This window comes from Aegilops tauschii, chromosome 5 (genome assembly GCF_002575655.3).
Source record: "Aegilops tauschii subsp. strangulata cultivar AL8/78 chromosome 5, Aet v6.0, whole genome shotgun sequence".
In the NCBI taxonomy this organism is placed as follows: Eukaryota; Viridiplantae; Streptophyta; class Magnoliopsida; order Poales; family Poaceae; genus Aegilops; species Aegilops tauschii.
Genome location: NC_053039.3, coordinates 447195150 through 447219761, shown reverse-complemented (window position 1 = coordinate 447219761; position 24612 = coordinate 447195150). Strand labels below are relative to the sequence as shown.

At 46.2% G+C, this 24612-nt stretch overlaps 1 protein-coding gene across 1 annotated transcript; it reads right to left on the bottom strand.

The window, feature by feature from the left end:
• Positions 1–18574: 18574 nt before the first annotated feature.
• Positions 18575–21157, bottom strand: LOC109758241 (uncharacterized). Its single transcript, XM_020317086.4, has 2 exons — positions 19819–21157; positions 18575–19152 (listed from the first exon to the last, which is right to left on the bottom strand). The coding sequence occupies exons 1-2, from the start codon at positions 21055–21057 to the stop codon at positions 18907–18909; spliced, it is 1485 nt and encodes a 494-aa protein (XP_020172675.2). The 5' UTR covers positions 21058–21157; the 3' UTR covers positions 18575–18906.
• Positions 21158–24612: the final 3455 nt, after the last annotated feature.

Below are 24612 nucleotides of genomic sequence, written 5' to 3'. Positions count from 1 at the left end.
TGAGGAAGCCCATCATTGGAATATACAAGCCAAGTTCTGTAATGAAAAATCCCACTAGTATATGAAAGTGACAACATAGGAGACTCTCTATCATGAAGATCACGGTGCTACTTTGAAGCACAAGTGTGGAAAAAGGATAGTAGCATTGTCCCTTCTCTCTTTTTCTCTCTTTTTCTCTCATTTTTTTCTCCTTTTTTTCTTTCTTGGGCCTTCTCCCTTTTTTTCTTCTTTGGCCTCTTTTTTTTATTTAGTCCGGATTCTCATCCCAACTTGTGGGGGAATCATAGTCTCCATCGTCCTTTCCTCACATGGGACAATGCTCTAATAATGATGATCATCACACTTTTATTACTTACAACTCAATACTTAGAACAAAATATGACTATGTGAATGCCTCTGGCAGTGTACTGGGATATGCAATGAATCAAGAGTGACATGTATGAAAAAATTATGAATGGTGGCTTTGCCACAAATACGATGTCAACTACATGATCATGCAAAGAAATATGACAATGATGGAGCGTGTCGTAATAAACGGAACGGTGGAAAGTTGCATGGCAATATATCTCAGAATGGCTATGGAAATGCCATGATAGGTAGGTATGGTGGCTGTTTTGAGGAAGATATTAGGAGGTTTATGTGTGATAGAGCGTATCATATCACGGGGTTTGGATGCACCGGCGAAGTTTGCACCAACTCTCAAGGCGAGAAAGGGCAATGCACGGTACCGTAGAGGCTAGAAAATTGTGGAAGGTTGAGAGTGTGTATAATCCATGAACTCACATTAGTCATAAAGAACTCATATACTTATTGCAAAAGTTTATTAGCCCTCGAAGCAAAGTACTACTACGCATGCCCCTAGAGGGATAGATTGGTAGGAAAAGACCATCGCTCGTCCCCGACCGCCACTCATAAGGAAAGCAATAAAAGAACACCTTATGTGTCAAAATTGTCACACAACTTTTACCATACGTGCATGCTACGGGACTTGCCAACCTTAACACAAGTATTTCTCAATTTCACAATTGCTCAACTAGCACACTCTAATATTACCACCTTTATATCTCAAAACACTTATCAAGTATCAAACTTCTCATGATATTAAATGAACTCAATATGGAAGTTTTTATTATGCTCAACTTGGATGCCTATCACATTCGGATTAATTTCACAATTAAAGCAAATTACCATGCTGTTTAATACTCTCAAAATAATATAAGTGAAGCATGAGAGATCAATAATTTCTATAAAATAAAACCACCACCGTGCTCTAAAAGATATAAGTGAAGCACTAGAGCAAAAACTATATAGCTCAAAAGGTATAAGTGAAGCACATAGAGTATTCTAACAAATTCCGAATCATGTGTCTCTCTCTCAAAAGGTGTGTACAGCGAGGATGATTATGAAAAACTAAAAGCAAAGACTCAAATCATACAAGACGCTCCAAGCAAAACACATATCATGTGGTGAATAAAAATATAGCTCCAAGTAAAGTTACCGATAGACGAAGACGAAAGAGGGGATGCCTTCCGGGGCATCCCCAAGCTTAAGCTTTTGGTTGTCCTTAAATTCTACCTTGGGGTTCCTTGGGAATACCCAAGCTTAGGCTCTTGCCAATCCTTGTTCCATAATCCATCAATTCTTTACCCAAAACTTGAAAACTTCACAACACAAAACTTAACAGAAAATCTCGTGAGCTCCGTTAGCGAAAGAAAACAAAACACCTCTTCAAGGTACTGTAATGAACTCATTTTTTATTTATATTGGTGTTAAACCTACTGTATTCCAACTTTTCTATGGTTCATAAACTCCATTACTAGCCATAGATTCATTAAAATAAGCAAACAACACGCGAAAAACAGAATCTGTCAAAAACAGAACAGTCTGTAGTAATGTGTAACTAACGCAAACTTATGGAACTCTAAAAATTCTACAAAAATATAAAGACCTAGATAATTTGTTTATTGATCTGCTGCAATTGGAATCAGTATTATATCACCTGGTTATTTTTAACAATTGTTTTCGTGAACAGAAAGTTTCTGGAATTTTCAGCAAGATCAAATAACTACCATCCAAGAAGATCCTATAGGTTTAACTTGGCACAAACACTAATTAAAACACAAAACCACATCTAAAAAGAAGCTAGATGGATTATTTATTCCTAAACAAAACCAAAAAGCAAAAAACTAAAATAAAATTGGGTTGCCTCCCAACAAGCGCTATCGTTTAACGCCCCTAGCTACGCATAAAAGCGAAGATAGATCTAGGTATTGCCATCTTTGGTAGGCAATCCATAGGTGGCTCTCATAATAGATTCATATGGTCATTTAATTTTCTTTCTAGGGAAGTGTTCCATGCCTTTCCTTAACGGAAATTGGAATCTAATATTCCCTTCCTTCATATCAATGATTGAACCAATCGTTCTAAGGAAAGGTCTACCAAGAATAATAGGACATGAAGGATTGCAATCTATATCAAGAACAATGAAATCTACGGGCACATAATTCCTATTTGCAACAATAAGAACATTATTAATTCTTCCCATAGGTTTCTTAACGGTGGAATCCGCAAGGTGCAAGTTTAAAGAACAATCATCAAATTCACGGAAACCTAGCAAATCACACAAAGTTTTTGGAATCGTGGAAACACTAGCACCCAAATCACACAAAGCATAGCATTCATGATCTTTAATTTTAATTTTAATTGTAGGTTCCCATTCATCATAAAGTTTTCTAGGGATAGAAACTTCTAACTCAAGTTTTTCTTCATAAGATTGCATCAAAGCATCAATGATATGTTTAGTAAAAGCTTTATTCTGACTATAAGCATGAGGAGAATTTAGCATGGATTGCAACAAGGAAATATAATCTATCAAAGAGCAATTATCATAATTAAATTCCTTGAAATCCAAGATAGTGGGTTCATTGCTATCTAAAGTTTTAACCTCTTCAATCCCACTTTTAACAATTTTAGCATCAAGATCTAAAAACTCCGAATTATTGGGACGCCTTCTAACTAAAGTTGACTCATCTCCAGTCCCATCATCATCAAGATTCATATTGAAAAACAAGGATTTAATAGGGGAAACATCAATAACTTTTAGATCTTCATCTTTATTTTCATAAAAACTAGAAGAACACGCCTTCACAAAGCAATCTTTCTTAGCACGCATCCTAGCGGTTCTTTCTTTGCACTCATCAATGAAAATTCGCATGGCTTTGAGAGACCCATTGATATCATGCTTAGGTGGAATCTAAGTTTCAAAGAATCAACATCAAGAGAAATTCTATCCACGTTCCTAGCCAATTCATCAATCTTAGGCAATTTTTCTTCAAGCAAAGCATTGAAATTCTTTTGAGAAATCAAAAAAAATTTAACACTAGTCTCAAAATCAGAGTGCATCTTATTAAAATTTCCATAAGAGTTGTTGTAGGAATTACCATAACTATTAGAGGAATTATTAGGGAACGGCCTAGGATTAAAGTTTCCTCTATACACGTTGTTACCAAAATTATTCCTACCAAAAAAATTCACATCCATAGATTCATTATTTTTCCCAGTCAAAGTAGACAGAGGCATATCATTAGGATCAGAAGAAACACTCTTATTAGCAAACAATTTCATAAGTTCATCCATCTTTCCACTCAAAACATTAATTTCTTCAATCGCATGAACCTTTTTACTAGTAGATCTTTTAGTGTGCCATTGAGAATAATTAACCATAATATTATCTAGGAGTTTAGTAGCTTCTCCTAAAGTGATTTCCATAAAGGTGCCTCCCGCGGCCGAATCTAAAAGATTTCTAGAAGCAAAATTCAATCCGGCATAATTGTTTTGTATAATCATCCACAAATTCAAACCATGAGTAGGGCAATTACGTATCATTAATTTCATCCTCTCCCAAGCTTGTGCAACATGTTCATGATCAAGTTTCTTAAAATTCATAATATCGTTTCTAATAGAGGTGATCTTAGCGGGAGGAAAATACTTAGAGATAAAACATCTTTGCATTTATTCCAAGAATCAATACTATTTTTAGGCAAAGACGAAAACCAAGTTTTAGCGCGATCTCTAAGAGAAAATGGAAATAGCTTCAATTTAACAATATCATTATCCACATCTTTCTTATTTTGCATATCACACAAATAAATAAGGCTATTTAGATGGGTTGTGGCATCTTCACTAGGAAGGCCGGCGAATTGATCTTTTATGACAAGATTCAACAAAGCAGCATTAATTTCACAAGATTCAGCTTTGGTAAGAGGAGCAATCGGAGTTCTAAGAAAATAATTGTTGTTGGTATTGGTAAAGTCACACAATTTAGTATTGTCTTGAGCCATAGTGACAAGCAAGCAATCCAACACACAAGCAAACAAGAAGCCAGCGAAAAAGAGGCAAGCGGAAAAGAGGGCAAATAAAACGGCAAGGGTGAAGTGGGGGAGAGGAAAACGAGAGGCAAATGGCAAATAATGTAATGTGAGGGATAAGAGTTTGTGATGGGTACTTGGTATGTCTTGACTTGTGCGTAGACTCCCCGGCAACGGCGCCAGAAATCCTTCTTGCTACCTCTTGAGCATGCGTTGGTTTTCCCTTGAAGAGGAGAGGGTGATGCAGCAAAGTAGCGTAAGTATTTCCCTCAGTTTTTGAGAACCAAGGTATCAATCCAGTAGAAGGCCACGCTCAAGTCCCTTGCACCTACACAAACAAATAAGACCTTGCAACCAACACGATAAAAGGGTTGTCAATCCCTTCACGGCCACTTGCAAAAGTGAGATCTGATAGAGATGATAAGATAATATTTTTGGTATTTTTATGATAAAGATTAAAAGTAAAGATTGCAAAGTAAACAAAGATAGAAATAGCTTGTTGACGGGAAATTAATATGATGGAGAATAGACCCGGGGGCCATAGGTTTCACTAGTGGCTTCTCTCAAGATAGCATAAGTATTACGGTGGGTAAACAAATTAATGTTGAACAATTGATAGAATTGAGCATAGTTAAGAGAATATCTAGGTATGATTATGTATATAGGCATCACTTCCGTGACAAGTAGACCGACTCCTGCCTGCATCGACTACTATTACTCCACACATCGACCGCTATCCACCATGCATCTAGAGTATTAAGTTCATAAGAACAGAGTAACGCTTTAAGCAAGATGACATGATGTAGAGGAATAAACTCATGCAATATGATATAAACCCCATCTTTTTATCCTCGATGGCAACAATACAATACGTGTCGTTTCCCCTACTGTCACTGGGATCGAGCACCGCAAGATTGAACCCAAAGCTAAGCACTTTTCCCATTGCAAGAAAGATCAATCTAGTAGGCCAAACCAAACTGATAATTCGAAGAGACTTGCAAAGATAACCAATCATACATAAAAGAATTCAGAGAAGATTCAAATATTGTTCATAGATAATCTGGATCATAAACCCACAATTCATCGAATCTCGACAAACACACCGCAAAATAAGATTACATCGAATAGATCTCCAAGAGAATCGAGGAGAACTTTGTATTGAGATCCAAAGAGAGAGAAGAAGCCATCTAGCTAATAACTATGGACCCGAAGGTCTGAGGTAAACTACTCACACATCATCGGAGAGGCTACGGTGTTGATGTAGAAGCCCTCTGTGATCAATGCCCCCTCCGGCGGAGCGCCGGAAAAGGCCCCAAGATGGGATCTCACGGGTACAGAAGGTTGCGGCGGTGGAATTAGGTTTTCGTGGTGCTCCTCGATGGTTTGGGGGTACGTAGGTATATATAGGAGGAAGAAGTAGGTCGGTGGAGCCACGAGGGTGTAGGGTGCGCCCAGGGGGGTAGGCGCGCCCCCTGCCTCGTGGCCTCCTCGTTGGTTGCTTGACGTCCACTCCAAGTCCTCTAGATCACGTTTGTTCCAAAAATCACGCTCCCGAAGGTTTCATTCCGTTTGGACTCCGTTTGATATTCTTTTTCTGCGAAACACTAAAATAGGCAACAAAACAACAATTTGGGCTGGGCCTCCGGTTAATAGGTTAGTCCCAAAAATAATATAAAAGTGTATAAATAAGCCCATTAAACATCCAAAACAGAATATATAATAGCATGGAACAATCAAAAATTATAGATACGTTGGAGACGTATCAAAGCATAAGTTGGGTTTCTCTCAACGGTGGGTGGATTGGATAATGTCTTGTGTCACATCAGTGAGATGTTCTGTCAAATTAAATGGGACCCTCTTGGATTCATTTGCACCGTTGTGTGGTCTTCAGCAAGGTGACCCTCTTTCCCCGTTTTTGTTCCTCTTTGTGGCTGATGGTTTATCTGCAATTCTCAAGTATAGTCTTTCTTGTGGTGATATAACTCCTATTAAGGTGTGTAGAAGGGCTCCGGGCATCTCACATCTTTTATTTGCGGATGGCACTATGCTATTCTTTGATTCACTAGCAGAGGCTGAAAAGGTGAAGCAAGCTTTGGATCTATATGGTGCCGCTACTAGTCAAAGTTTAAATTTTAAGAAGTGCTCAATTTTGTTTGGAAGTACTTGTCCTGCTGCTGTCCAGGAACAAGTTCGGGGTGCACTAAATGTGACTAGCTTGGTTTTCGAAGAGAAATATCTAGGGCTTCCAACTCCAGACGATCGCATGTCGAAAGGCCGCTTCCAAAACCTTCAGATGAGCTTGACCAACGGCTTATACAGTGGGGTGATGGTTTTCTAGCACAGTCTGGCAGAGAAACTCTTATTAAATCTGTAGCCCAGGCATTACCCACCTACATTATGGGTGTGTTCAAATTACCATTCTCTCTGTGTGATGAATTAACAAGGATGGTAATGAGTTTTTATTGGGGCTCTGCTAAGGGAAAAAGAAAAGTACGCTGGCGAGCTTGGGATGATCTTCTACAACCAAAAGATAAAGGTGGTGCTGGTTTTCGAGATTTTCGGCTCTTTAATCAAGCCCTTCTGGCTAGGCAAGCTTGGAGGTTAATTGTTAAGTCAGAAAGTCTATGTGCATAGGTAGTGAAGGCCCGATACTATCCCAATGGTAAAATGGAGGACACGGTCTTCACGGGGAATGCATCCTCCTCTTGGCAAGCAGTGAGTTATGGACTTGAGCTCTTGAAAAAAGGATTGATATGGAGAGTGGGCAACGGGAGGAGTATCCGTGTGTGGCATGAAAATTGGATTCCCAGGCCCTTCTCATACAAACCTATTACTGTCCAAGGAAGATGTCACATTAGATTTGTCTCTGAATTGTTGAATGCAAACGGCTCTTGGAATTATGGTCTGTTGCAAAATTATTTCATGCCGGCCGATGTAGTTGAGATTACTAAGATTCGAGCTTCACCTAGGCAGGAGGCCGATACAATGGCTTGGGGACCAGGCAAGTATGGAGTTTTTACAGTAAAAAGTGCTTATCAATTAGCCTTTGAAGAGGTGTACAGAGATACTGCTACAGGGTCTAGTTCTAGACCGGATGGACGCCGTGATTGCTGGAAGTTGATTTGGGCTTGTGAGGTTTCTCCTACAGTTCGCAATTTTGCATGGAGATTAGCGACGAACTCGTTGCCCACGTGGCAGAACAAACACACTAGAGGGCTGGAAATAGATGATTTATGTCCTGTGTGTTCGGTTAAGACCGAGGATAATTTTCACCCGTTTTGTCGCTGCACTCATGGACGCGAGTTATGGAGAGTCATGGTGAAGGTGTGGATGCTACCGGCTCTCTCTTCCGTCCAAAATACTGGTAAAGAGTGGTTATTTCATGTGCTATATCCGCTACCTTATATTGAGCGCTCTATGATACTGATGACTCTGGTGTGCTTGGCATATTCGCAATGAAGTGCTACACCATAAACCCCCTCCCCCTATGGAAGCGTCTAGAACATTCCTTGTGAATTATTTGGACTCTTTGGTTGGTCTCAAAACTGAGCTATCTTATGATCCGTCTAAAGTGAAAGTGGTTATTTCATATGGCAAACCGGTGCATCAATCACATGCGATAATGATGCAAGAGGTACAACCCAAGTGGTGTCCCCCCTGTTAGTGGTTGGGTTAAATTAAATACTGATGGTTCATTTGTTGTGGATGCTACTGCTGGTGCGAGTACGGTTCTAAGAGATGTCAAGGGCAAGATCATATTCCCATCCTGTAGGGTGCTATTTTCATGTCGTCAGGCTCTCGAAGCTGAATTGTGTGCGTGCATGGAATGTCCCTCTTTCGCCCTACAAAGAAGTGACTTACCTATCATAATTGAGATGGATTCTATAGTTGCTGTCAAGTTGATCCAAGGCCGGGAAGAGGATAGATCACTACGCTTGTCTCATTAAGGAAATTAGGCATCTCTTGTCTCTTCGTGATTCTTGTATTACTCATGTTAATCGTATTCAGAATAATGTTAGTGATAGTTTAGCTAAGTTTGCTAGAGGTGAGGGAAGAACTATGACTTGTTTAGGGTCTGGCCCAGAAGTTGCTTTGTCTTTAGCTTTTGATGATTGTAAGGATCTTGTGATTGAGTAATACAAGTTTTCACCCCCAAAAAAAATGCAAACCAGGTCACAGGATGGTTAGTCATTTTCTTGGTTATAGTCTTTGGGTAGTGATGTACTAGTTGAGATACACAAAAAGCTTCACATTTCTTACAATATGGAAACAAATACGAGGAAAAAAACCTTCTATATCTAAATAGTTAGTCTTCACTAACTATTTCTTTCAACATGCAAGCATGCCACATCATTGCATAACTATTTCTCTCAACATGCAAGCATTTCACATCATGCATAACATGCATGATAAAAAGGTCCACCCCCACTACCATATGTCTCTAAACATGAAAGCATGTCACTTCATCATGAAACATACATGAAAAAAACTCGTGCATTGGTTGGCGTGAGCTCCGCATATCTCTCCTACATTTGGTGCTCTTCAAAGTTGGAGCTATCTAAGCGCCAGCACGGATGGCCGACTGTTTGGCATGGGTCGACATGGGTACCAACATCTATTGCGACGAGGACTTCGTCTGTGGAAGTTTGATGGTGAGGTCGGAGTCGCTGGCTCATGGAGGAATGATGAAGATGACACCTGGTGACGACCTGTCGAAACAGGCTTTCGCCCCTCTTTATATATAAAGCACCAACCACAGAGGTACACGGCCGAACGATACAAGATGGTGAGGTAGCCCTCTTACAAAGCCGATCCTAAGATATGCGGCAGACACATACGCACGCGCCTATGCTACCAGCTACAAGCACCGAAAGCACTAAACACCCCCACGCTACAAGCTAGCACACCTAAGCTCCACGACAACGCCCCCAAGAGGGAAGACGGCGCAGAGCGCCGCCGCTGCCGAGTCCAAACGGACAAAGGTATTCACCCGGAGCACGGAAACGATGAGAAGAACCACAACGACGTCTTCAAGAAGAGGACGGCACCCACGGGTGTCGTCGTCGTTGGCGCCATGGCACGGAGCTTTCGCCCGGCAACTCACCCATGCCCCCAAGAGGAGCGCGGCGAAGCCAGCACCCCAGATCCGGATCAGGACGCCACCCCACCAGACACTACTAGGAAAAGGGCTATAAATGGAATGGCCACTAATGGCGCACCGGACATGTGGTGCGCCATTGCTATATAGCAGTGGCGCACCATGTGCTGGTGCGCCATTAGTGTGAAAGACACTAATGGCGCACCAGACACAAGGTGCGCCATTAGTAACAAATTTTATTTTTTATTTTTCCAAACATACTAATGGCGCACCAGGGCACAGTGCGCCATTACTAGTTAGTAATGGCGCACTAGCCACATAGTGCGCCACTACTATATTTTTTTATTTTTAATTTTTTTACAAAACTACAAATGGCGCACCAGGGAACAGTGCGCCATTACTAGCGATCCCCCTCCATCTCGATCGCTATCCCACCTCGCCAGATCCGGTCCCCCTCGCCGTCGAGCACCCCCACACCCTCTACCCCGCTCCACCGGGCACCGCCGCCGACCCCCCGCACCCTCCCCCGCTCCACCGCCGCCGACGACCCACCGCACCCTTCCCTGCTCCAGCGCCGCCGACGACCCACCGCACCCTCCCCCGCCCCACCGCCGCCGACGACCCACCGCACCCTAGCTCCCCTGCTCCACCGCCGCCGATGACCCGCCGCACCCTCCCCGGCCCGCTCCACCGCCGACGACGACCCCCTGCACCCTCTCCGGCCTGCTCCACCGTCACAAATGAATGCTATAGCTAATTCCTCCCTCTCCCTCGCCAGTTCCCCCCTATAGCTAATTCCTCCCTCTCCCTCGCCAGTTCCCCTTCGTCCCTCTCCCTCGCGCCAGTTCCTCTCCGTCCGCTCCCAATCCGCGCCCCCGCCGCCTCCCTCTCCCCATCCCACCCCACTCTCGCCGGAGCAGCGCCGCAGGACCGACACCAACCTCGCCCTCGCCCGCGCGCGCCGCAACCTCCGCCTCGCATTCAACGGCTACACATTCTACACCGAGGACAAGGACATGAAGAGCGATGGTTATCAGAACTCCGGTGTAACGATGGAATCCTACACCGGTAACGACAAGGACAGAGCACCCCCCGCACCCCCCGACGACCCACCGCACCCTCCCCCGCTCCACCGCCGCCGAGCACCCCCCGCACCCTCTCCCCCGCACCCTCCCCGGCCCGTTCCACCATCACAAATGAATGCAACTAAAATTGCAAAAAAAAACACTTGATTATATTTTTAAATAAAAAATTTGATGATATTTTCAAATAATAAATTTGATGATATTTTCAAATAATAAATTTGATGATATTTTTTAAAAAAATATTACTGTTTTTATAAAAAATATTACTGTTATGATTTAAACAAGTTTGAACATATTTAAACACAAATAAATATCAAACGGCATTTTAAATGCATAAAAACAAATATTGGGGAGCCTGGGAATCGAACCCAGGACCTCCTAGTGTGTGTGTTGCATGCTGACCAGTCGAGCTAGTGGGCGTGTTCTAATGGAGATAGGGTTAGGTGGAATATAACCTGAGCAGTCGGGCTGGTAATTTCTAATGGCGCACCAGGGTGAGGTGCGCCATTGCTATCGTCGTACTTATGGCGCACTTGGGGGAGGTGCGCCATTAGATAGACATCCCGCACTCCACCTATTCCCTCGCACTGTGGCCTCCCTCCCTCCCTCGCCAGATCACCCACTCGACCCCAACCGTACGCCGCCGCCCCCTTGCTCCGCCCCCTCCGTCCGCCGCGCCTGCACGCCGTCGGCGACGCCGCCGCCGCTGTGGTCTTGCGCTGCCCCGACGCCGCCGCCCCGACCCCCGCGGGACTCCACCCCCGCCGCCCCCGCGCCCCCCGAACGAGATCGGCCGAGCGCTCCTCTCCTCTCCTCCTCCCTCCGACGAGCGAGGGCCTCCTCCGGCCCCTGCAGCAGCCGGCGAGCGAGGGCCTCCTCCTCCTCCTCCGACGTGCCCACACCCCGCCTACCCCTGCCGTCCTCCGCCACCCGGCGACCAGCCGCGCCCGCCCAGGTACCCCTCCTCCTTCCTCCTTCCTCCCTCTCCACCCTTCCTCCCCATTCCCTCCCTCCCTCCCCTCGACCGTGGTACACAATCTGTGCGTGCAAGTGCAATCTCTGGAGCCCTTTTTTTAATTCAGTTTCGTCAGAGTATGGCCTAGGAGTACAAAATCCTGTACAGAGTAAACATCCTAGAAGTACAAAATATTCTACTCCTACGAGTACTGTAATTTTATTATTCCTGTTTGAACATGCATATTACTCTTCAACTGGTCATAGAATAGTTCCATTATAAGAGTGCTATTATAAGAGTACAATATGCTAATGATACCCTTTTATTGTTGGAAAATGATGCTGAATTGCTCTGAATCTGAAATGGATTCTAACCTATTTTGAACAAATTGCTGGGATGACAATTAACTATCATAAGTGTCTTATCCCTATTAACTTGACAGTTAATGATCTCACTCCATTTGTGGACATTTTCCAATGCATAGTTGGGGATTTCCCTATTAAGTATTTTAGGAATTCCTTTGCATTTTGACAAGATTGGCAGAGAGATCTGCTAGCTTTTATTGATAAAATTTTAGCCAAAATAGCTAGATGGAGAGGCCGACTTCTTTCTTATTTGGAAAAAATTACCCCAATTAGGTCCTGCCTAGCTAGCATGAATCTAAAGGGACCTGCTCTTATAAATCTCTATATGTTCTAGTGAATTTTAGGGGGGGTGCAACCTTTGTATCTTCCTGTAGTATGGAGTATTAAATTGCCCCCTAGGGTATAAGGTTTCATTTGGATGTTCTCCCAGAACAAAATCATGACTTGTGACAATCTAAGGAAAAGGGGGATGGCAAAACCCCTAGAGTGTGTTCATTGCAAAGAGATACAAATTGTATATCATTTATTTTTTGAATGTATTGTAGCTAGTAAAATCTGTGAAGATGTTGAAATGCTTTTCTAGGTGCCAATCGTTAACTTTGAATCTATTGCTAAGTTGTGGCTTTGCAATAAAAGATACATTCACTTGAATGCAGTGTGCTTTTTTCTTTTCCAAAGGAAAAGAAAATGTGGTGTATAACAAATGTATTATTTGGTGGAAATTGAGATATCATATTAATCATTGACAAATTGGCTTTGAACAAATAATCTTAAATCCATGCATACCTACACAATTCATCTATTTGCAATGTGATGTTGTAAGGGTACTAATTGGTCTCTTCTGCTGCTTATCAGAGATGGGGGGAAGCAGCCACCGCCGCTCTGCCTCACCGGAGTACGAGTTGGATGCTTTCGAGTTCTTCAGTGTCATACTTGGGACTTCAGTATCAACCACGAGGCAGGTATATAAAACGAGAGATCTCCCCTTCACCCATCTCATTATGATAACTCTGTTGTTTGCTACATCACTCCTTGTCCCAAATTGCAGAGGCTGCCTGACACTTTTATGAACATGCTGGGTGAAGATCCGCCAGATAATGTGAAGCTCCGACAGGCCGGCAGCGGGGTTCGCAGGCTGTGGGACGTGGAGTTTGTGATCGAGGAGGGCCACATGTACCTGTGCCGTGGCTGGGAGAAGTTCTACAGTGCCTACGACCTGCGCACCGGGTACTTTCTTCTCTTCAGGTACGACGATGACGCCACAATGCTCATCGTGAAGGTTTTCAACACGACTATGTGTCGCATGCGCTACGCTGACGACGAAGATGCCAGTGCGTTCTGCCTCTTCTTATTCCTCTACATTTGGCTTTGTCTCACATTGATTGTTAACGGCCATTGTTGCATTTGGACAGGCAATGGGAGCAGCAGCAGCGACACTGGCTACAGCCAAAGCAGCAGCGATTATGGCTGTAGCAAAAGCAACAGCGATTCTGGCTTTAGCGAAAGCAGCAACGATTCTGGCAGCAGCAAAGACAGCAAGAAGGATGATCCGGACTGGAGTGGGGGAGAAGAGGAGCAGAGTGGGGATGAGGAGCTGCAGGATGACGATGGGCATCAGGCTGAGGATGACCTAGCGCTGGTGGTGGCTGACCAAGGGCAAGAGATGGTGGTGGCTGACCATGGGCAAGAGATGGTGGTGGCTGACCATGGGCAAGAGATGGTGGTGGCTGAGGATGACCTAGCGATGGTCGTGCCCGGCCTGCCTGAAGGTGGCCTCGCAATGGTGGTGGTGCCTGACAATGACCACGCACCGGTGGTGGCGCCGGCGATCCCACAGCTGGGCGACATGACCACGCCAATTGTGGTAGAAGACTACATCCCACAGCTGCCTCCACCGCCTCGCCGCTCTTGGCGCATCAGGCTGAGGAAGGAGAAGGAGAAGAACAATGAGAACTGAACTATGTGAAACTTTTGTAATATGGTGTTGGATGGATAACGGTGTTGGATGAACAATGTGAAACTTTTGTAATATGTAACGATGGAACTATGTGTTGGCTATGTATGTATATATGATGAAACTAGTGTGTTGGATATGATTGTTATATGGATGCTTGTTGTATATATATGTGTTGGATATCTCATATGTGAAATAGTGACCTGAGATTAAGAAAAAACGAATTTTTTTAAAAAAAAATTGTTACTAATGGCGCACTTCCATCTGGTGCGCCATTAGTATACCAGTTACTAATGGCGCACCTATGGGATACTAATGGCGCACCTGTGGTGCGCCATTACTAAAATATTCTAGTGGCGTGGTGCTAGTGGCGCACCAGTAGTGCGCCATTAGTAGGCAAAACTGGTGCGCTGAAGGGGAACGCGACAGAAAACAAAAAATTTCCGACCTACGCACCAGCCCAGGACCACTAGGGAGACTGCATACATGGTTTGATCTTATTCGTTACCGACTCGTAGCGCAGCGGGAAGTAGAGTCGATGACGATCGGCGGTGCAGATCCCCGCAGCTAGGATTTACAACCTCCCAACCGCGAGGATGTATACCCTCATCTGCTCCTCAGACAGCTCTGCGGGAGGCGGTCGAACAGCCCCCCGGACGGTGTCGCGGACAGCCCTTCGGGAGGACCTTCGAAACTCGAACGGTCACTCGGACAGCCCTTCGGGAGGACCTTCGAAACTCGGACGATCACACGGACAGCCCTTCGGGAGGCACTCACGAACTAAGACCGAAACTACGATCTCTCTACAGAGTTGCACACATACGGTGTCATCTATCCGGCAGGGCTTCGCCGTCCAGAACTAGTTCCTGCCGGAACCCAGACAGCCTTACGGCTCTACGAAACTCTATTCGTGGGAGGGAGAGAAGAAGCCAGATAATGCATGGCATGTGTATGAGAGCAAGGGATGAGTGTGGAGGGCTGCCCCTCCACCTCTATTTATAGGAAATCCCAAGGGGGTAGGGTAGTTTCACAAAAAACCCAAAATGCACATGAATGAAGTCCTTCCACAAGGACCTAGGAGTGAAACCAAGGAACAAGAGGGTCCCCAAGGGGGGATACCCCATGTGGCCGGCCACACCCCCATGAGGGGCCCAAAAAATGGCTCCTATCCATCCATGTCATCCCCAAGATCTTTTGGAGCAAAGCCCCAAAAGGTGGCTTTCCATAAAGTAACCATAAAGCTGATTTTCACTATTCACGACGACATTTTTCAGCGTCTGATCGAACTGAAAATATTTATGTGGGCTAAGAACATTTCCAGTACCCACTAAAATGATTTTCAACGCATTCCGAAACAATTCCGGTTTTAGTGATTTTCATCTGCGAAACGCATCTGAAGTGGCTCCGGCAGCTCCGGAACATTTCTGGTTTTTATCTCAGAAAATTCCAAAAAGCTTCCAGAATGATTCTGGCATCCTCCAAGAATTATCAGGCATGTGCCGAAACCAATTTGACTTAATGGTGTATCCCGAAACAACTTTTCGGTATCATCGAAACTTATCCGATGACCTCTCTCTGCGGTACGATTCCGCTGTCCGAAACTTTTCGGTGTCCGAAACTTTTTCGGTGATTTTCTCTCAGACTCCCTGTCTAGTATTCAGCAGATAGATGACCCTTAAGCGTGTGACCCTATAGGTTCGGTGAAGTATAGACATGACCCGGAACCCCTTCCGATCAATGATCAACATCGGAGCCGTGGACACCCATATTGACCCCTATACCCACACGAATAAATATTCGAGTGAACCTCCAGTTGCCGTGTGCTATTCCTGTTGCTTCGCGATATGTTACAAATACCCGAGGTGAGACATGTTGGCATTCCCGTGGATCAACAACTTGTCCACTATGCTAGTTACCTCGTTACCGATATTGTTCTCTTTTCTCGTTATCGTGTTCCGGCATCCCCGTGATCAAATCACAAAGTGTCTGGCCAGACGATGATGGATACCGTAACACCGAGAGGGCCCAGAGATATCTCTCCATCGTCGGAGGAGCAAATCCCAATCTTGAGCTATCAAGTTACTTGACACACTTTTCCATGAACCCATAAGCCGCCGTAATAGCCACCCATTTACGGATGACGTTTAACAAACCCCAAAGTTCATGAAGCAAGCATGAAGAAACTCGATACTCTCATGGTCTAAGGAATCATGCAAACGTTCACCATCTGTGTGTTATGTACCAATAAAATTGTGACGAATGAATCTCATAGCATAACATCAATCCGGGTCGATTCAACACAAATGTTGTCTTAACATTGTGCCCTCAAAGTTGCTGGCATAGACATGCCCATGACCAGGAAAACAGAATCATCATGCAACACTTGAGCTAGTCTTAGAGGCCAGACTAGGAATACTTCTTACCGTTTATTATTCCACACATGCATATGAGTCTTCCTCTGAGCCTCGTGGATATTGTAGACTCGAGAATCATTGCAGTTATAGCATGGAACATAAACATAATTATGAACTCGGAGATAAATAATATCATTTATTATTGCCTCTAGGGCATATCTCCTACATGCGCCACTAGTAAGCCTTTTTCTAGTAGTGAGAGGAAGGGCACATCCGAGCTACCCATTGCCACCCCTCCCGTTGTCCACACAACCCGGGAGAGGAGCCACCACCACCACAATGATGCCCGCCGGAGAGCAACCATGCGGCCCGCCATCCGGGGCCGCCGCCCCGGTGTCCCTGTCGCGAGATGTCATGCACCGCCCACGTCACAACGCACACAACCACGGTAGGAGGAGCAACGGCAGTCCATCAGCTCCTAGCCCGGCATCAGTCCTGGTGTCTGGGCAGGCGCCTCCATAGTAGGAGGCACCCACACCTGCGTCCCCAGCCAGTATCTGGTGGACTGGGTGGGGGAGGGGACACGACTCCTAGACTACCGACGGTCGTCGGCAAACCAGCCCCTGGCCAGGCGAGTTCACACGATGCCATGTCCATGGCCACCGACATCGATCCGTGAACCGATGCACCGCAAGTTCGACCACCACCAACGAGCACTCCCCGGACCGCGCCCACCATCGCCTAACCGGAGCGGAAGCATCGAATCGTCTCGGGCCTCGAACTGGTCCACCCGAGCACGAACCCCAGGTCCTGACCCTCTCCGTGTGAAATCCCGCACCTTTGGCCCAAACCTAGGAGAAGGGAGGAGCCACCACCACCCGCACCCCGCCCCCGTACGTCACCAGCCATCGCCGAAGCCGCCGCGGACTCCACGCTGGCGAGTGCACCACCCAAGCCGCTCGTGGCCACTCGAATCCTGACAGATCGAGCACCCATGAGCCGGCACCACCTCGCCGGAGTCCCTACCACGCCGGAACGAAGCAGCAGATGCCGACTTGCGCCGCTGCGGCCCTTATCGCGAGAGGCGGCCACCCGGCAGATCTGGCCCAAGCCCCCGCCGCCACAGCTACTCCCGCACGCGCCGCCGACACCACCCATGCCGCCTGAAGCGTGGCAAGCACACCGGTGCCCGCCAGCACCCGCCTGCCGCCATGCCGCGCCCTGCCCCGGCCAGAAGAAGCCTCGCCGCGCCGACCTCCACTTGCGAGGGAACGAAACAGGCCCGACCGCCGCTGGATCAGGTCGGGCTTTGCCCGGACGACCCCCGTGGCGACGGCGGGAGAGGAGGAACGGGAGGAGGGGGACTGGCGGCGGTGAGCTAGGGTTCCCCCCGGTCGCCGCGCGGGGGCGACTCAAGGGCGTCTTTGTGTTTCTTCTCGGCAACGAGTGTGTCTTCGTGTGGGTGGCCAGGTCGGCCGGTATTGCCCTTGGCTGGCGAGGTCCTTGTGTGTCGCTCGTTTGAAGGGGTCATGACGGTTTGCGAGCGGCGAAGTCGGAGTCACCTACTCGAGGGGGGGGAGGTGATGACGAAGACACTGCAAGCAACCTCGACGGTGCCCTCTTCTCAGCAGTGTGTGGTCTCGTCGGTGCCAAGTCGACAGGGGTGCCATTTTTTGTGGGCATGTTGTAGCGGTTTTCGCCCGGGTTCCCGCTAATTAACCAGGCAACTTGTGACCCTTCTTTATTAATGAGACGAGGCAAAGCTTTTGCCTCCGCTTCGAAAAAAACTCTTTTGAACATGCAAACATGTTTGAGAATTTTCATTCTATTATGATTTAATAAACATTTTACAACTATAGTAATCAAAATAATAAATTATATGTATTTCAATTTTATTTTTATATCATCACTTCAAATATTCATGTTTCATACAACGAATCACAATGAAATATGTTGAAAAATATTCCCGCAACAACGTGTATCATCTAATGTATATAAACGAGGTCACCCTCTCTGACTCGGTGTAGTTTAGTGGTGATAAAAAGGAACACTCCGAACCTCTAAAGACATCTGAACCCATTTGAAATACCAACACCAAGCATAAGGAAACAGAGTAGCATAGTGGGCAAACGAACGGGGTTAATAAGCTCATAAAACCGACCACGACAAATGATAAAAAGGCTGGATCCAACAAAACACAAATTGGGAGGACGCGTGATGGATGAGTAATATATAGTACTAAAGCCAAGAAGTAAAGTGTGTCTCATATATAGCAACTTTTAAGAAGATCAAGGAAAAAAATAGCGCGGTACAGCAAAATAGCGCCGACCTTAAAATATGCTATTAGCATGCTATATCGCGCTATAGCGTGCTATTAACAAGACGTTATACACCGATATACTTAGTGAGGCAATTCTCAATACGCTATAGCGCGCTATTTTTTTCAGTGAAGAGGATACAGCTCATAAATCGGTTACACTCATTAGCAGTAGCTTATGTGGAACTTATGTTTCCTGTGTTCCTTTGCTACCCCTTCAAGCATATATATGAAACTACCACATGATCTTTGTCTCCACACCGTCCGAAAACCAAAGTACCAACACATGTAAACAAAAGCTCATCTCATCAGAAGAAATACAGCACGACCATTTCAAAGAGGCTGATTCAATTGGCAAAGTGGGTCAACTCGTCATCACTTCTCTCTTGCTGCACCCTTCTCCTGTAACCATCAATGCAGGCACTTATCCTCGAGATGCAATCTCCAGCAGCTGTCAATTCTGCAACTATGAGACTTCTTCTCATCCTCGATAGAAAGTAGAAATGCCTCTATCTCTGCAGCTTTTGCCACATCGCCATTAATCAGAGCTTCTTTATATGATTGCAATGCTGTGAGAAGAACAGAGGGAGTTTCTTCTGTGCCCACATGATAATCATCCACCACACTGTCTCCCGTAACTTCGGTTTCTGAATCCTCCTGAGACATAAAATTATTTCAGTGTAAGTAAGGATGCAAGGGTTTGCATGGACAAACTGTGCAAGGTTATTGACTCCAATGTGGTACAAGAATCTTTTTAAAAAGTGGTACATGCCAGATTTATTTAGCAACGACCGAAGCAACGGAAGTGAAGTAAGATATTGGTCAGGATAACAAAAGATTGTGTGGACAATATTTTAGTGGAGAGAAAAATTTTAGCCTAAGATACTGTCAGTGCGGAGATATCATATAATCTGCAAAAAATGCATGCAAAAATTTAAAATATTGAATCCTTGTATAAAATCTGCAATTAAACAGTTGAATTATGACTTACACAAATCACTGTTAATATACCTACAGAAAAATAAAGAATTAAGTTATTTCTCTGTAACCAACTCAAAAGCAGTTGACCAGACTTGTACATACTCTTCTTTCTATCAATACATCGCACGACTTCCGCGTTTTCTTGAGAAAAAATACTACTCCTTATACTAAGGAGCGTCAATTAATTAGGATAGGACATGGGAGGGATTAGCAAAATATCAAACTGATGGCAGATTTTCACAACTATGTAAGAATCAATTGGTCTCAAGTAACTTAAATGCATATGATTCAGGGATCAAACGTCAGGATAAATTTTACTAGCGTCTTGAAGCACAGGCTCACCTTGTTGCATACCAAAGAAGAAGGCCACGGCATGATGTAGGGATCAACGCAAAGTCCATATTCGAAGAGCTTGTTGACCTTCTCTGTTTCCAGGCAAAAGGATAGGAAGAACTTGGTATTGAGATAATAAACAGACAGGTGCACAAAATCATCTATGACTCCCTTAACCTGCGCTGTGACAGCATACTCTTCTGAACACATAGAGAAATCAACAAATTTGCTCAGTGGGAAAATCTTGTGCGACATCCATTTATCAACACCATCACCATCAGCTCTCCAAAACCAAACATTGAGCATTCCCTCGTTTGCAGCAAAGTGATCTGTGAAAGACATACAGAGCTTCCCATCCTTGGTCGGACCAAGCTTAAATTCTATGGAGTCCATATCTTTCAAGTGCGGCGGCAAATCGATTCGAGATAACTGCAACGTCGCAGCGTTGAGGACGACTATATATGCTTGATTTTTGTGTTTCCAGTAGACTAATCTATCAAATTCATCCACCGGGGTAGCAGTGTAAGACGAGAGCAAGCACTTATCACCTCCATCGTCCCTAGGCTGCGGCACTGAGGTGTCCACCCACGGGAAACCCTGCCACTCCCTGCTGTCCGATGAGAAGACAGATAAACGAGCCAGCGTCCTCAGTCGCCGCCTGCGGTGACGGACACATACCACACGGAACGACCTCCGGTCGTCTTCCGAGAAGATGATGCGAAAATCAAGATAGCTGGGATCGCAGGCCTCCTGAGGCGGGTAGGGGAAGACATTCAGCGCCTGTGTGAGGGGGTTGTAGGCAGAGATCTGTCTCTGGTCGGTTCTCTGGTTGTGGATGAAGACGTAGCCGGAGCACTTGCCATTGGACGCCCACCTAGTGTCGTCGCCGTCTTCCGGTAGACGGGTGAAGAAGAAATCGGAGCCGCGGACCACGGCGGCGAGGTCCCGGTCGGAGCGGCTGCGCAAGGGGACGAAGGCAGGGATGGCAGTGCGGTAGTGGACGGTGAAGTATCCAAGGATCTGGGGCGGGTGGAGCGCCCGGAAGCGGCGGCGGAAGGCGGGGGAGGAACGGACGGCGCGGAGGAAGGTGCGGCAGGCGAGGGCGGCGCGGACGAGGCTGGGGAGGGAGGGGAGGCGGAGGAAGATCTCGCGCAGGAGGTCGTCGCCGATGGCAGTGATGTAGGTGGCCGCTGGATCATACTTCGCCGGCGCCACCGCCGGCGACGGTTGCCCTAGTTGGGTGGCCATGGCTGTCGAGTCCGAGCTCGGGAAGGCGGCGGCGGATTTTGGTTTCCCGAGTACGACGGCAGCGGAAGGGAATTTTGTACGGGCAAATTGCCGGGGTCAAATTGGAACGGATACATACTATCTTTATCTCTATCTCTACCTAATAATAAATCAAATTGGATTTCTTTCATCCGTCATGACATTTTTCAAAAAGTCCCTTTATTTTAGAGAGTTCAACCCGCAGTCCTGTTCTAAGTTAAAACGGATCGTTATTTCCGTATTTTACACAAAAGTCCTTGTCTTTTCTTAAAATCAACCCGCCGTCCGGATTTAAGTCATACCCGAACCGTTATTTTATATTTTTCAATAACCCCCCTGATGTTTTAGGTAATTCATCCGCGGATCATATTTAAGTCAAACAAATGCTTTTTAGAATCATCCATATCTTTTAAACCGTAACTCCGGATTGAACCTGTTATATATGAAATTTGATTAGAAAAAAATGTAGAATATGAATATGAAATTATTTTTATCTGTTAAGTATTTTTAAATATTATTTTGGAATATATTTGAGTCAAACCAAATGATTTTCTAAATTATCTGTATCTTTTAAACCGTAACTTTGATTTTAACATATTATATATGAAATTTTATTAGAAAAATGTGTGGAATCTAAATATTATGTTAGTTTTACCTGTTAAATATTTTTAAAATATTTTTATGAAAGCAAACTTATAATTTATAGCGCAAGATTCGGTTTTTTTCATACCGGTGGTGATCGGATTGCAAATAAACACCCCACTATAATCATATATGGAAAAGAAAACATCGATAACTACACATGCATACCTCTGAAAAATGTCGCAGGAGAAAACAACAGATTTCTCATCGCGAGAGTGAGAGAAAGCGAGCGAGAGAGAGAGAGAGGGAGGGAGAGAGAGAGGGAGAGATAGACGCCTTAGGATTAACCGTATTCAACACACGTTTTTGTTGTTTTGTGTGAACACCGAGGCCATCGTCGGTGAGGGTGAGAAGGAGGATAAGCGGCAACACAAATATGATGCCTCGCAAAAATAAAGGAGATGGACCTATTGTGGTCTTGAGTGATGGTTGTTAAGTTAAGAGCGTGTGTTATGTTTTCTCTCCCGTTGCAACGCACGGGCTCTTTTGTTAGTACTTCTTTCAACTTTGGAACTCGCTAGGGGCATCTACAACCGGACTTCGGCAAATCCCACTGTCGCCGTCGCCCCCTCCGCCTCCTCCGGAGCCAGACTAGACGGGTGTTGCGTGCTCCGGCGTCCTTTTTTCCTTTTTGTTTGGGCTTGTTGACCTGCAGCAGAACCTTTTGTACTTCCTCTTATGAGACTTGGTGTGTGTGTTTGAACTAGTCCATGTATGTGTGCTCTCTGGTGGTTTGCTTTATTTATAAAGCTGGGCGAAAGCCTTATTCGGTAATCCGACCCCCAAACGCCCACAGATGCGGGCACTAACCGATCAAGCCTCAAATTTCCCTTCTCACAACCGAACACCTCAATTAGCATACCTTAAATTCATACAAACTCATGCAACTACATGAACAATGCATTACACATCTCCGACTACTACATTACAACATGCCATTGGACTATCAAAATTTGGCATGTTTGGCTATGATGGAGAAGATCATCCCCAACTGCCCTTGCCCTTCCCGGCACCATGCCATCCTTCTCGCCGAAGTACCGGTCAAAGACGCTGCTGGGATCGAGCCGGATCTGCTCGTCGTTGGAGCTGTCCTCACTGTCGCTGTCCTCCTTCTCCTCCTTTGGTGGCAGTCCGGCCATGTCACCAACCGCCCGATTGTACTCTCAAGCGAGGGCGCGCGTGTTCCTCCGCTACCGCTTCTTCACAATGCAGGCGCAGATGGCTTCCTCCTCTGCGGCCGACCGCGCCGCCTCGTCAGCCGCCTCCTCCGCCGCCATGTCGGCAGCGAGTCGAACCTCGGCGGCCTTTATCCTCTCCTTCCCACGGTAGACACACCGGTCCCAGTGGGAGTCATACTCCGACCGATCGGTGATGGGGAAGGAGAGATTTGAAGGCTGTCGGCGGCCGTGATGGTGTGCATGGGGTGTGTCGGTGCTGCTGATGCTTGGCTGCGGTCCAGAACCATGGTGATTCTTGGCTTTGGGCAGAGCTCCCTTGTTCCGTGTCGACATGGTGATTGGCAGGGCATGGCGGCTTGCGTTGCGCCCGGTGGCTCTGCGTCCGGATGACCGTTGTGGGATCTGGAGCCTCATTCTGGAGGTTGGCCGCCGGTGGTTTTTCCGAGGTGCGTTTGACTACGGGTGGATCTCGGTGCTTCTTCTTCATCGATGGGAAGCTTCAATGGCGGTGATGGTTGGTGGGCTTGCCGAAGCCGGTGTGGGATGATGTGCGACTGAGGTGGTGTGGGAGCTTGGGTCTGTCTCGGCTTTGTGCCGTGACCAACGGTGGCGGCGGCTGTGGCCGTTGTTTACCTTCCTGGGGGCATCGTTGCTTTGCTGCCGCACACCTCCCGCGCGGATTCGGCCATCTCGGGCTCTCCGTGGGAAACCCTTGATCTGTGATCGGAAGATGGCGGCGCCTTGGTGTCGTTTTCCCTCTTGGGGGCTTCTTCTTGGGAGCCCGGCATCGGCTAGCGGGACCGGTGTCTGGCGGCGGGCTGTAACGTATAGGCTTCTGTGGCAACGATGATGGTGGAGGCGATGTCGGCGACGCAGCAATGGTTGAGGTAGTCGGTTCTTCTCCAGCGTGTTCACGGGTTTGCCTTGGTTTGTCTATTGATGTGAAGTCGAAGCTGCGGCGAAGGGGCCCTACGGTGTACGATGACTGGCTGCAGGTGGTCCGTTCGGCGATCTTCCTGGCGCCAGTCGTGCCCGGTTTTGTCCTTCGTAGCTCTCCATCAGAGTCAGAGTTGCGTTGTCTGGTCGCGGGTGGCTGAGTTTTGACGCAGATCTTCATGCAACCCCACACGGCCTATACAGTGTGGGTTTAGTCGACGATCGCCTACAGCGAAGTCGGAGTCGTTTGCTCAGAGTGTAGGGATGACGATGACGCCTATGTGTTGTCTCGCCGAGGCCTTTTTTGTAGCAGTGTGTGTAGGGTTTCGTATGTGTGCCTCTCAACGGCTGTTATGGTTTTCGTCCGGTTCTCCATGACTAAATGGGCAACCTGATTTTCGCTTGGATGTTTCTAATTAACTGAGCAACTCTTTTCTTCTTAATGAATTAATGCAGGATAACTGCCATTTCGAAGATAAAAAAACAGTGTCCGATATGATTAACTAGTTAAGCTAGGGGCCATTGCCTCATTTTTTTTAGCAATGACAAAACTCTGAATGCATGAGCTTCTTGTTAACAATATCATGCAACTCATTGCAGAAAGATCCGAAAGACATCACTTGTTGTAACTCCAGATGAGAAGGAACATGAGTCTGCTGGGCTGACATGTGGAGCCTCTTCCTGCTGCTGTCTAGAGAGCAAAACGGTTAAGGCTCGGCTACTGTTTTGGGACGCACACAACCGCAGAAGGGCACCCTACTCTTCTTCTTTTGCCTCGCCT